General features: G+C 54.4%; 1 protein-coding gene across 2 annotated transcripts in view; it reads right to left on the bottom strand.

Moving 5' to 3' along the window:
- Nucleotides 1-13,973, bottom strand: part of GFPT2 (glutamine-fructose-6-phosphate transaminase 2) — a 51,802-nt gene that overhangs the window by 36,697 nt on the left and 1,132 nt on the right. For both annotated transcript variants that reach the window (XM_037817548.1, XM_037817549.1), the window contains exons 2-4: nt 2,560-2,667; nt 1,296-1,394; nt 711-836 (exon numbers count right to left, since the gene is read on the bottom strand). In XM_037817548.1, coding sequence (XP_037673476.1) covers nt 711-836; nt 1,296-1,394; nt 2,560-2,667 — 333 coding nt within the window. The remainder of the gene's footprint in view (nt 1-710; nt 837-1,295; nt 1,395-2,559; nt 2,668-13,973) is intronic.

The following is a 13,973-nucleotide window of genomic DNA, read 5'->3' as shown; positions in this document are numbered from 1 at the left end:
GCCCTGGCAAGTGACAAGGGCCTGTGAGCTGTCCGCACCCACGACGAGAACACCTCCCTGCTCCGCATCCTTGTCCCACTTGGGGGATCGGTGGTCCCCAAGGCACCAGAAGCCCAGGTTTTCCCCATCGGCCAGTTTTTCAAGAGCTGCCAGAGGTCCAGACTCTCATGTAAGATAATTCTCAGTTTTTAAAAACACAGAGTGAGCCAAGGCGAAGGCGATGTTGACCGGGATGAGCCCTTACGCTGCCAGTTGCAGCCCCTGTGTGTCCACATTGCGAGCGCCTGGCTGCCGCGGCCCAGGGCCACCTCAGATCAGCCACAGCGATGTGTGACATCCGTCCCCCCTCAGGGCCGCCCTCTCCGGGTGTGAGCCTGGGGAGGGGCGCAGCTGGGTGAGGACAGAGCCTAAGGCTCCCCTTAAGGGCCGGGCCCTCGGGAACTTTGGCCTCTCAGGAGGCAGCTGCCAAGTTCCCCCGGCCCCCACGCTGCAGCATCACGATCGTGGGCTGGGTTCCAAGGACCAGCCGCCCTTGCAGGAAGGAAAGTGCCGTTATCGTCCTGTGCACACCCGGGACGGCAGCAGCCGCCAGGCAGGGCCTTGGGACGGGGCGGCTGAGCTGCTGTCGGGAAGTCAGGGAGCGGGCGTGGGGTCTGCTCCGGCACGGGCCGGGCAGGGCCATCAGCGACAGGGCACCGCGCCCCACGTACCGTTGCCTTTGTCCGAGCGCTGCGGGTGGCTGTTGACGGCGCTGGGCACCCCGTGGGTGGCCCAGCGCGTGTGGGCAATGCCGAAGTGGGTCTCGAACTCCACCTTCAGGTCCATGCTGTCTTGTTCTAAAGGACGGAGAAAACAGTTTAGAAATGAAGCACGGTTAGCACCAAGACACCCGTCCGCCACCAACAGCACATCCCCTACCCGCGCCCATCCACATCCCACCGGAGGCTCCCGATGGGCCCCTGCACCAACTCGCTTCTTAAAACTGAAATACACTTATTTAAGGAGGAAATTTTATACACTACCATAAATGGAAAAGCAGCATATGTGCCATAAAAATGAAAATAAATATGTAACTATGAAAGTTTTTTTATAAGTGTCCTCCAGGCACTACTACTTAAAACCGTCCATCCCACACTGTGGGACACTCTGCTCAGGCACGGACTTCGCCGTCCTTCTGCATACCCAGGCGTGGGTGAGCCGTCCTCTCAGTCTAGAAGGTGTCAGAATAGAGGCTGTTGTAGAGGGACCTGTGCTTGCGTTTGTGACTCTAATTCAGGGTGTTGCTCTCCACTTACTGTAAAGTTCTTCATCGAGAGCCTTGACTTTCCCCCTTTTCTTGACTAGCTGGATATGTCTTTCTTTGACTTCATTATTATTTCCATCAATCGCCACGCCTGTAATTTACACATTATTATTACTATTATTATTGGAATTAAGTGCTGTCTCACCCTTCATCCCGAGGGTTAGATAGAGCTACACGCTGCTGTTAGCTGGAGTTCTCCTTCCTAGGCTTTCTGACCGGAAGATAACTCTGTATTTTTCAGGAAATTTGGAATGAAGAGCTTGTGACTGTGCAGGCCCTTACCAGAAAGCAGACGGATTTGGTGGGGCCTGGAGCCCCTGGCGGTGGCTGCCTCCACCACTTCTGGACACTGGAGCCCTCGGGAAACTTGTCTGGCAAAGGCATATGTGGCCACCATAATAGAAATGGGCTCACTGAAGGGGGTTTATCTTGCTATGCTCTTTGCATTATGATATTTAACTGAAGAGATATTGCAGTAGTGTTCCTGCAGTGTTTTTTTGTTTTGTTTTGTTTTTTGTTTTTTAAATCTGGCTTGCTCTCTCTGGTAACAATATGGATAGATAGAACGATAGGGCAAATTAGGCCAAATATTAGGTGGATCTGGGAATTCCAGGAGGGGGAGCGGAGGTGGGGAGACTATGATGGAGTTCTCTGTATAAGTGTTGTTTTATTTTTGCAACTGTCTTGTTCATTTGAAATTACTTCAAAATAAAAAGTTAAAAGAAAAGAATCGGGATATAAAATATCTGGCCGTAGATATCTTTCCCTTTCTCCTAAAGACGCTAAATTAAAAACAGGAACTAGACTGAGTAACCACCCGTTTGGAGGAGGGACGAGTAAACTCCGAGAGTCCCCAGGGAAGGACGTGCAGCCATTTAGAAAGATGCTTAGGAAGAGTTTAGAATGATGAGAAATGCTTAAGTGGAAAAAAGAACATAAAATTACAAAATTTTGTAGATAAGAGTTTACAAGTTGGTGAAAAACAGAAGAATTCCCATGCAGGGACCCCCGCCACCCTGCGCCCCTCTCCCCCAAGCGTCACACGCACAGAGATGCCCACAGGGGATCCTTTTTAACCTTTGGCCCTTCCCTCTACATTTCTATCATGTCCGGATTCATTTCTTTACTAGAGGAAGAACATCTTTTATATTGAAAAGAAGTACTAGAAGCAGCAGCAGAGAAACCCCCAGTGGTGAAAGCCCACCGTAAGGAAGTGGGTGTGAGGGGAGCCGGGCCGTGCCCCCCGGGGAGCCCACCTGCCGAGTCGTAGCCTCTGTACTCCAGCCGCTGCAGGCCCTTGATGAGGGTTTCAAAAATCTCCTTCCTCGTCCGGGGGACCCTGTAGTTCATGTAGGCAAAAATCCCTGTTAAAAGAGAGAGAGAGAAATCACACGTCTATAAAACTCATGGTTCCTATTTCAAAGAAAGCATCTCTGGGGCGCAGCCAAATGGGGGGATTCCGGGACTGGCTGCCTACCAGGACGGGGTGACCTTCCCTGGACAAAACCGAAGGCCCACACACCCCTCCTGCTTCTGGAAAGGCGTCTTTATGCAGCTCTTATCCCTCTTGATAAAAAGACTCATGCAGCTCTTTCTGCACGTACCCTTTGACTTTGCAATTCTACCTTTGAGAATCGGTCTGATGGATGTATTGACAGAATCACAGAGAAGTGGAAAAAGAAAGTTTTCACCTGGTCAACGTTTGTAACAGCAAAGAACAAAACAACCTCGGAACCTCTAGAAGTCCCCACCTATATGCATTCCTTGGTTTACACCACACATAACCTGGAAAAGGTCACGAGACCTTGTAGCACAGCTGCTCCGCGGCAGGTGCGAATAGAGACGGGGGACTTGGCTCCCCACTTCCCAGTCTCTCCCGTCCTGCCTGGAGTTTCGCCATGAAGCAGCACTGACTTTTACAACAACGATAAAGCCACCTCGTGCTCTCAGGAACCCTGGAGAATCCTCATCATCAAGAAGGCCCACAAGCCAAGAATTTGTTTGGGTTTATTTTCTGCGTTTGTGTTTTGAAACAGCAGTTTCCCAGTTAGGGGCTGGTGGTCATCGTGCTGATTCTGCTCTTCTGACTCCTCCACTCTCCCGTTCAGAGCCGACTGTGCACTCTGGGTCTGTCCTCTCATCTCCACCCCCCAACCCCAGAAGTGCCCCACTGCCGTCACCCTCGTCACCCAGGGCCTGCTGTCAGGCGGCGCTCTGTCCATCCTCCTCTCCTCCGCCCGTGGGAGATCCTGCCCTGCAGCAAAGCTCAATTCCAGCTCCACCTCCAGAGGAAGCTCGTCCGGGCCCGGCTTCCGCCGTCCACAGCTCTTGCTCTTTGGAACATCCTTCTCCTGACAAACACACAACTGGCACTTCTGCCTTTAAATTTCTGGCTGCCCTCATACACGGTCCCTGTCCAATAAATGTCTGTGGGATAGAGTGATCATAAATCTGCACAGGATCATAAATGGTGCACAGGAATAGCACGGAGCACGGAAAAGTTACTGGGCTCCAGGTATATCCACGGTAACTTATCTTATGGAGAACTGCTCGGGGTCAGGCCCTGGGCCAAGAGTTCCCAGACAGACGCCGCTCAGAGCTCTCACCAGCCTCAGAGACTGGTTCCATTGTCGTCCAACTCTCACCCTTCCGGAAACATTAGCCCACGGACGCTGTGCCACGTCCAGAGACCCACAGGGAACCCAGGAGACCTGACACCAGAACTCCCACTCCCAACCTTTGGGACAAATCCCGTGATTGTTGAAAGGCTTATTTTCCGAAATACACTTTGCTGGAATGAGAGACAGGTCTGACCTTTCTCCTAATACTTGGCCACAGAGAGAGACCTGTCCACAGATAACTGAGAGCTGACCACGACTATCACTAAAACCACCTGTACTGTAGTTAGGTAGATTAGATTCAGGTCAACATAAGATGCCAAATGAATGACGAAACTTTAAATGAATGTTATTTTCCTAAATGGTCAGTACAATTCTGCCATATGAACTTCTAACTTACTAAAATTCACCCAGACATGCTCAAACAACAGGAGACACAAATAGTTTGAGTAGTGCTGTAATTATTTTTTGCATTATTATCTGTACATTGCTGTACACACTATATATTTGTGCCCATGTATTAAGGTACAGCTTAAGGTTCTGAGCAAAGACATTTTCTTTTAAAAACGACCTGGGATAATTTTGATGGTAAATTACTTTTGTCTTTCTCACTGAATCCAGGTCAGGTGAGAGGCCTGGAATACGATGGCTGTGTGTGCATCTGTGCCATTCCCTGGAAAGCTGGGAATTTGCTTTCCCAGCAGACGGCACCACTGAATGTTTATGCCATGGAGAAGCTCACATTTTACCCGAAACTTTAAACCAAAAAAATCTGGGGGTGGGATGTATTTTTGTCACCTTACTTATAACATGAAAAAAATGTTTAAACATTAACATTAAGATTTTATAAAACAGCTTTATAATTCACACACCATAAATTTCACCCAGAGAATAGAATTCCTTGGTTTTTAGTGTATTTGCAGAGTTGTGCAACCATCACCACCGTCTGTGCTTAGGTAAAAAATTTCGTCGCGTTCATTTTTTTTCCTGCAAACATCAGGAAGCTCCCTGGGGGGCTCGGTCGAGTTCCGTGATTTAAAGCTCATGTGGCCGTGGGGGTCCGTTACGGGAGGATGGAGCCCTCAGTAGATCACGCTTGTGGGATTTTAAACGGCTGAACTTTCCCGACATCCTGGGGATTGTTCTAGAATTACCCGTGCACCTCAGTAGGGAGCTGGCAGCCACCGCAGATGACACAAAGGCCCAGGGTGTAGCGATCACCAACCCCACAAAGATTTTAAATGAGAAACGTTTTCACAAGAGAACTCTGTGGTCCTGCTCTCCCAGCTTTGCAAATTCCACTTCCCCTGGGCCAGACTTCATGTCTGGACACAGGGCAGGCACATGGGCTCCAAAGATCCAGAACAGCAGGGGTGGGGGGAGGGGATGGGTGTGGGTGTGGGGCGGGGGGCGCTGCCACCGGAGCCCCCACCTGCGACGCTCACAGGGCCTCAGGACATGACGTCCACACACACTCCTCCCGCACACTCCTCCGGAGGCTCCGCAGCCACTGGGGCCAGGGGTGGGAGATTCCCAAGGGGAGGGCTCTGCTAAGAAGTGGTTTTCAGGGTTTTTGTGCAAGACGGCATACACCCGATTTTCAACATAAAATCTCTTGTATATCAACATCTATTCAATGATTTCTGTCATGTAACTAAGAACTGTCCCCTTCCTTTCACGGTGTGCCAGTTCGAAGCTGTGATGGACGCCAGAAGAGCCGTGATCTTTTAACCCAGTCTCGTGGGGTGGAACTGTTTGATTGAGTGTTTCCATAGAGATGTGACACACCCAACTGTGGGTGAGACCTTTGATTAAATTATTTACATGGAGATGCAACACCACCCATGCAGGGTGGGCTGTGATTAGATCCCTGGAGTCCTTTCAGAGAGCTCACGGAGAGAAGGAGCTCAGAGAAGCTGAGAGAGACATTTTGGAGAGAAGCTAAGATACGTGATCCAGAGTTTGCCCATGGGAGAAGCTAGGAGCCGACACATACCCGGACGCTTGGAGACGCTGGGAGATGCAGACAGAAGGATCTTTGGAGATGCTGAGCTAAGAGATGAAGCCCAGAGTTTGCCTCAGAGAAGCTCAGAGAGGACCCCCAGACGCTTAGAAACACCCCAGGAGAACAAGCAAAGATGCACAGGAACTGAGAGAGAGAAGCTAAAAGAGACAGAAGCCCAGAGACATTTTGGAGAGACATTTTGAAACAAGAATCCAGGAGCAAAGGACCAGCAGACACCAGCCACGTGCTTTCCCAGCTGACAGAGGTGTTCCGGATGCCATCAGCCTTTCTTCAGTGAAGGTGTCCTCTTGCTGATGCCTTAGTTTGGACACTTTTAAGGCCTTAGGACTCTAAATTTGTAACCAAATAAACCCCCTTTATAAAAGCCAATCCATCTCTGGTGTTTTGCATAAGAGCAGCTTTAGCAAACTGGAACACACCGCTCACCCTCTTGGCTGGATTTTCCCTACGCTTTACTGAACTGAAGTTAGCAGATGAGCATTTACGCTGTGCTCTTAAAACGAGCTTTCCCAAGAGTTTCTGGTTCTATTCATAAACAAGAGTCCCTCTTGGACTCAGTCCTTCTGCTAATAAAAGCTACGATGAGAATCCCATTTTTATCTACGAGACAGGTCAAGAAAGAACAGCTCAACAGTATGTGAAGATTTAAACCCGGACACCCTTTTTGGGAGGCAATTTGGCAATCTCTCAGAACTCAAAAGGCACACAATCTGTTGACCAGAGTGCTGGCACGTCTAGGAATTTATCCAACAGATATTGCCCAGCGATGTGTGTGCACGTGCAAGGATAGCCATGTGGCAATGTTTGTGGCAGCCGGAGACGGGAACAAGTCCCAGGCCTGCAGAGACCAGGCAAATGGTGGTGCAGGTGCACGGCGGACAGCCCTCGGTGTAGAACGACATGAAGCCATGTGTCCTCTTGGACAACCGTCAAACTCCAAGTGACAGGAGCTTGCAGAACAGGGAGTGAATCATGCAGGGTGGTGGAGAAGAGGGGCACAGCATCTCTCTGGCAGCACCCCCAGGACCCAGCGTGACCATTTCACGGCACCTCTTTGTGCGGCGAGGGTATTTTACCATGTGCCACTGTGTGAATTAGAGAGCAGCAGGTGCATGACAGTTATTTAGATAGCTGGCTACTAAAATCTAAATAGGAAAATGCTCATGTCAGGGGAGGGGATGGACGTCCTGGAGAAGGACCGTGGGGACGGTGGTGAATTTGGTGTGGCCCTTGTTCTCCCAGATTCCTCGTGGGCCACAGCAGTTGCCCTCTGAAGGGAATGAAAGCCTCTGGGGACAGGAAGTGTGACCTCCGGCCAGACCTCTGCTCTGCCCGGGAACAGAGGCCCCCTGGGATTCTCTAGCCCTCCCACCGCCATCCCCGTGCCCTTCCCCTTGCAAGGGGTCTGGACGTCAGCCCTGCCCTGGCCAGTCCTTCTGCCTCCCGACCCCCGGGGCGGAGCCGGCCCACCCGACTCCCTGTGGCTTCCCAGCCCAGCTCACCCGGAGAGGGACTTCAGCCACAAGAAGGGGACACCCCTTCCAGTGAGAAAAAACAACAACAACAAAAAAGACAGGCTCAGGGTCCCACCTCCCAGCTGTGCTCCTCCCGGTGCCCCCCGCGAGCCGTGAGACTTAGCAGGAAGCACCACCGACCAAGGTGGCGGAAGCACCAAGCCCGCACCCGACGCCTGATTTCGGATCCCAGCTCCGCCCTCTGCTTCCTGTGCGGCCTCGAGCAGGTGCTAACCCCGCTGCACCCCGGTTTCGATGGACGATGACGGGGCCCACCTCCGAGGGCTGGTGTGGGACTCGGACGTGCTTCTCTGCAAAGCACAGAGCTGCGCCGGCCCCACTGCAGGCGTCTGTTGAAAGGGAGCGAGGCAATGCCTTCCCCGCACAGGTGCGTGGCACCCGACAGGCCTCAAGAAACGGCGATCGCCAAATAAAGCAGGTGGGAAACGGGACGACTTTGCCGTTGTTTCTTCTTGGCCTTCCGCACACGGAGAGGGTGAAACCAAATGTATGAGTGAGTGATGGACGGGCTGGTGGTCAGAGCAGGTGGCCCTCGCACTGGGCCTGGGGCACAGCTGTACGTGATTGTGCACACACAGATCTGCTTGCTGGAGCCGTGGTGTGCAGGAAGAGGGGCAGGAAGGCACAAGGCTGGGGGGCACCGAGTCCGGGGTCCCGAGAGGGCCAGCCCCTTCCCCAGTGCAGCGTGGCTTTGCCAGTGCTCAGAAGTAACCCCAAGACACTCATGCACAAAGTCTACACCTCTGAGCACTGACCACCCCAGGACCACAAAGGAGGAGAACCTTCTAGACAAAGATTCAGATCCAGGGAAGGAGCTTCTGCTGGGCAGCCGCAGAGGAGACGCCACCATTTATGGGGTGTCCCATGTGCAAACTTCCTCTCGCCCAGGGACGCCCGATTCCAGGCGGGAGCTGATCACGCTGCCCCCCAGTCAGCACGAGACGCACCTCGGGACCCCACCCCACGGGGAGAACGGGTGGACCCGGCCCCGGGGGCCCCCGAGTAGCAGCTGATCTACGGAGGCAGCACCCAGGGCCCGGTCCTCGCAGGACGCCAAGCCCCTCCCGCCCGTCTGTCCCCCGCGCGCCTCTGAGGCGTCCTCTGCCCCCCACCCCCAACTGAAAGTCACCCCCCCGCCTCTGAGCCCTCGTTCCCATTCTTCCCATCCCCTTTTCAAGACATCTGCCGCTCTCTCCCTGATTTGCTGCTGCGTGCTCGCCTCCACTCCCGGAGTCGCCCCTCCAGTAGGAGAGGGTCCCCCGCGTTTTAAGTGAGGATTTTACATGAGCCAAGAACGGAGAAGGTGCGACGGGGCGGGAAAGCCCTTTCCTTTGAGGCTCTCCGTCGGGGAAAGCCTCCCGCGGGCGCCGCGCTCTCTCCCTCTCGGAGCTCTCCTGTCCTCCAGAGGAGCTGCAGGCCTGGGGAACCCCGTGAGCAACACGAGAGAACGTTCTGCGTGCACTGCAGAGTGCTCTATGTCCCCTTCTTTTTAGGGCAAAGAGTGATTCCACTTTCCTAGGGCCGAGTAAACGTCTGAGTCAGTTTAAACAGCATTAAGTACACACAGTTACAAGGAGGAGCTGTGAAGTGTGGGAAGGCGGCCCCACCGCAGCTGGGACACCACCTCGGGGTCCTCACGGCTCTCATCGATGCCAGTGTGCTGGATGTGTGGGGATGGGGAGGACAGGGGTCGGGCTGGAGAGGCCAGGAAAGGCGGACAGCAGGGGGCCTGGAAACGGGGGACCTGAGGAGGGGGTGGCGTAGAGAACCCCGAGATGACTTAAATGAAGGGGACACCTTCCAGCCTCCGTGAGCAGAGCCCTGGGGCCCGTGTCCTGTGGATGGATCAGCCAAGGCTGCCTGGAGAAGTACCCAGGCCCCCCCCCAGCTCAGCCCCTGCCCCACCCGGGCACCCAGCAGGCAGCTCGGCAGGGCCCACCCGAAAACCTCCAGACACAGACAGACACGAGCCTGTGAGAGGGGCCCGGGTCCCTGGACTAATGTCCCCTCTGCGTGACGACCACAGAGCCATCGTGACAGGCCAGGGCTCCGCGCCTGGGGGACAGGGGTGACATGGAGCAAGTGGGAAGGGGACGGGGGCACCATGCCCCAGTCACCCAGCTTCTAGAATCTTCTCCACAGCCCCTGGAGCGCAAGCTTGGGGTGGCGGGTGAAGGGAGGGGCATCTGGGACCCAGAGGCCCGCTGGGGTTCAGGCCCTGGTTCCACTGATGCCCTTCAGAAAATCTCCCGTCCCTCCCGGCACCAGCTCCTCGTCTCCCAGGGCGCGGACATGGCGCATGGCCCCCGGCACAGAGCCTGCGGCCGCCCCAGTGGGATCACCGTGCGGGGCAGCCTCGCCCCCCAGCCGGGCCCCTCCGCGGACCCGCTGCTTCCCAGAACCCAAGGGGCCCACGTTCCGGCGCACGAACCTCACGGAGACTCGACCCCGTTCTCAAATCCCGTTTTGAGGGGCTCCCCTTGGGAAGGAGCAGCAGGCCGGGCTGGATTTCTGCCTCCGGGGATGCTCGTAAAATTCTTGGCGTGGTGGTGGTGTGTGATGGGGCCGCGGGGTGTCCACCCTCTCGGGGTGAGGCCCAAGGTGCGGGGGCCGCCGGGGAGGGGACGGGCCTCGTCTGGCCGCCCACCGCCCCCTGACCCACCTCGCTCACACAGGGTGTCTCCCACGTTGTCTATGAGCTGGGGAGCCCCGGAGCTGTGAAATGGGGGTGACAGCTCCTGCAGCCCCTCACAGAAAGGGAACGAAGACGAGGTGCCCTGGAAGCCACAGGACTCCCCCGTCCCCCACAGGCCTCCCCAGGCCTCCAAGGGTTAAAGCTCCCGCGGGGCTGGAATCCGGGAGATAAGCGGAGACCCCAGAGACCCAGCTTCTGCCAGCGAGCAGGGAGAAACTCTCCATTTGCAACAGGAAAGTTCCTAGTGTCCCTGTCCCTTCAGGATTTCCCCAGGAGCAAAGAGGGAAGCACAGCACATGCTCTAAATTTCACTAGACAAAATTTTAAGAAAAAACCAGACGTCGCGACTGTCAAAATTAGGCTATGAGAAAACGTGCAAAAAATGTGTTTGGTGAGGGAGAAAATTTTCCTTTGAAAATTAAAAGGCAGAAAGTCTCACTGTTTTTGCACTGGATTAATCTTCAAAGTCTTCTCTCAAAATGCTCTGTGGCCTCAAGTCAAGCTCATTTTGCTAAATATACAAAGAACCCCTCAGCCAGAAAGCACCGCTTATGAAAGCCATACCACAAATTTTCTAGGCGGTTTCTCTGCATGTGGGAACCCCCAAAGGGTAAGACGGCCGATGGAGGAGTCACACACTGCAAGGCGGAGGGTCGTCGCCAGCGCTGAGGGAGCCCCTGCTTCTCGGGGCCCCTTCTCAGCCCCCCATCCGGGGGCGCCCCTGACAGCCCTGTAACCAGAGGACGTGGTTTGCTACAGGGCTGACTCCCGAGAGCCAACTGCCTGCGTCTCTTCCCAACCCTGACGTCACCGCCTGGAGGGTGACAGCATCACAGAAACTGCCGACCAGGGCCTGATGCTAAACGTTTACCGGCGCATCGCCGAGTAGGGGTCCCCATGTCACCCACTTTTACCAGCGAGGCAGCTGAGGCCTGGAGGAGGAACAAGCCTGGGCCGTCTAGTTCTGTAGAGCCTGTGCCCCGGTCCACACAAGGGAAGGGACCGACTTTCAGAGACATCGTGGAAACCCCACTGTTTGGTGCGACTGGTTATGGGGTATTTGGCTGAGGCCCGCACTCACCCTCTGACTGTGGGGGTCCAGTCTGAGCGTGCCGGGACCGGGGGACCTGGGCGTGTGTGTCGGGACAGGACGCTGGTGACCTCTGGCCAAGCTGTGGCCAAGACTCGAACCTCTAGGGTTTGCAGCACTGGGCTGGTCTTGGGAGAAGTCTCATGAAAGTGAAAACCCCACGCCAAATGGCAGTCCCCACAGACATCAGGCCCCAGTCCCTAGAACCTGCAAATATCACTTAGTGAAGGGCCTCGAGATGACAAGACCATCCCGGGTTGTTAGCTGGGTGGAGCCCAGATGGAATCACAGGTATCCTTATTAGAAGGCAGAGGCAAAGACTGGAGCACTGGCAGCCTCTGTAAGCAGAAAGAGGCCAGGAGCAGAGTCTCTCCTGCAGCCTCTGGGGTGGGGTGCACAGCCCCACCAATGCCTTGATTTCGATTATTTCAGCCCAGTAAAATGGACTCCAGAACTGTGAATAAATTGACATTGTTTTAAGCCAGTAAATTCACGGCAATTTATTACAGCAGCCACAGGAAATGAATACACCAACCAAGGCAAAAAGATGGTGAATGAAGCCAAGAGCCTTCCCTTCTAGCAAGAACTAAGAATTCTCCAATTCTCCGTGCTAAGTTTTCAGGTTTTTTCCTCAAGGATTACAGCCAGTGAAGGACACGGAAGGTTTAAGAATGCACGGGATGGGACGTGCGATCCGTGGTTCCAGCTTCACTCACACACACACACACACACACACACACGTGTGCAGGCCATGTTGCCACACCTCTGCAGGATCCGTGCCCTCAGCCGGGCAGCCCCAGAGTCCCCTTCTCCCTGAGCTCAGCCTGGTGGCCCGGCCCTGTGCGGTGATGTCCCAGGCCCCTCTCTCTTTTCCTGGGAAAGTCAGGGTGCTCCTTGCCCCGCTGTGCTGTCCTAAACTCAGACTGCCAGGGAGCCAGCAGGCTGGAGGGGCTGGGAGCACTGGGGGGAGGGGTGCTTGCATCCGTTATTTGGAACTATGGACTCTGGGTTGCTCCTCTGCAGATTTTCTTCAAGAGCAGTTGAAAAGCTCCCCTTGTCTAATGTGAAATCTCCCGATTTTGTAATTTGGTAATTAGAAAGACAAAAAGCCAAAAACCCTGTGCACCAACCCAAACCTGCCTGCCTGCCTGGTGAGGCCCTGGAATGCCAGGCTGTGGCTTGAACCCAAGTTCTTCTCAGCGCGGAAGCCCTAATCTGATGGGCTATCCCGTCCCGGGCAGGGAGGCCTCGGGTCTGCTCCCCTCCCTCCCCCACCTCCCCGAGGGGCAGATCCCGCCTGTGGGATCTTCCAACCCCAGTGCCTGGGCCAGAGAAGGCCTCTCCACTAGTGGTCAAAGGAAGAAGGAAGGAGAGAAAGAAGGAGGGAGAGGAAGAAAGGGGAAGGGATGGTGGAAGGAAGGGATGGAGGGAGGGAGGAAGGAAGGACAGAAGGAAAGAAGAAAGGAAAGAAATGAAGGAGGGACACAAGGAGCAACAGAGGGAGTGGGAAGGAGGGAGGGATGAAGGAAGGAAGGAAATGTAACCTTTCATTTGGCAGAAAGCAAAACGCCAGCACACTCTCAGGTGCCAACAAGACCACCCTGGAGGACGTTGCGTGCACCTCCGCTAAACTCCCAGTATATTGACAGTTTCGGAGGTTCATTTGCTCAGTTACCGCCTGGCCCTGGCTTTCTGTGGAGGAAGCAGCAGACAAGGGAGAACAGGATAAACCGGAGCCGGGTCACCCGCGAGCTGCAAGGAGCGGCCAGGGGTCTCTGTCCGGAGGAGATCTGAGGTCCGAGGCTGCCTGGAGGTGGTGTCCCTGCACCTCCCTCCTTAGGGAGGACCTAAAAACGTTCCTGCTCGGACACAGGTGTGGACAGCTCTGGGTGGGCCTCAGTTCCCCCAAATGTTAAGTGAAGGCATCCGGAGGTCCATTCCAGGATCATCTTCAATTACCAATTTCCCTGAACATTTTTCCTTAAAATTTTTCTATAAAATTGACTGGATTTTCAAAAAACATACATGAAGCTATCACAAAAGAAAACAACCATACAAAGCAAACTAGTCACTTGCACTACATCCACGGACCATCATCTCCCGGAAAAACGGACCAATGTGTTAAACTCTAGTCAACTGCTGCAGCCTTCCTCTGTGAAAAGGGAGCTTGGTGGGTGCCAGACAGATGTTACAGACACATTAGCACCAAGCTGAGATGTTCTGGCACAACTTGAAAAGGAAGTAACTCTCCCAGGCAGGGATTAAACCCTACTCCCTGCCCAGCCATGCTCCACCATCAGCAAGGCTCACCCTTGGGGAAACCCCCAGTCTGTTGAACACACACCCCCAAACATACTCTTTGATTCTAGTTCAGGTGCTTTCGGGAAGGCACCCCACAGGCCAAGGCTGTTTCTGAGCCCCGGGCTGTCTCCGGTGGTCTCAGAACCCTTCTCACAGGTGACCGCAAGTCGGTACAGAAGGTGCAAGGATCCGGGTTGGTTACAACCCAAAGCTCGACCTTTCCATGGGAGACAAAACATGAGCAGCCTTTTGAAGAAAGCCAAAAACTTGTCATTTTAAAGGCTGGACGAGGTAGAGCTCCCTGGGGCTCCGAAAGGCACTGGGAGGAAGCAGGATGCAAGCAGGGGTAGAAGGCGAGGGACGGGCCTGTGGGAGGGTCTCTTGCATAAGTGTGGATCTACACTG

The sequence above is a fragment of the Choloepus didactylus genome, chromosome 24, assembly GCF_015220235.1.
Source record: "Choloepus didactylus isolate mChoDid1 chromosome 24, mChoDid1.pri, whole genome shotgun sequence".
Lineage (NCBI taxonomy): Eukaryota > Metazoa > Chordata > Mammalia > Pilosa > Megalonychidae > Choloepus > Choloepus didactylus.
The sequence above is the reverse complement of the archived record's forward strand: the minus strand, read 5'-3'. Positions and strand labels throughout refer to the sequence as shown.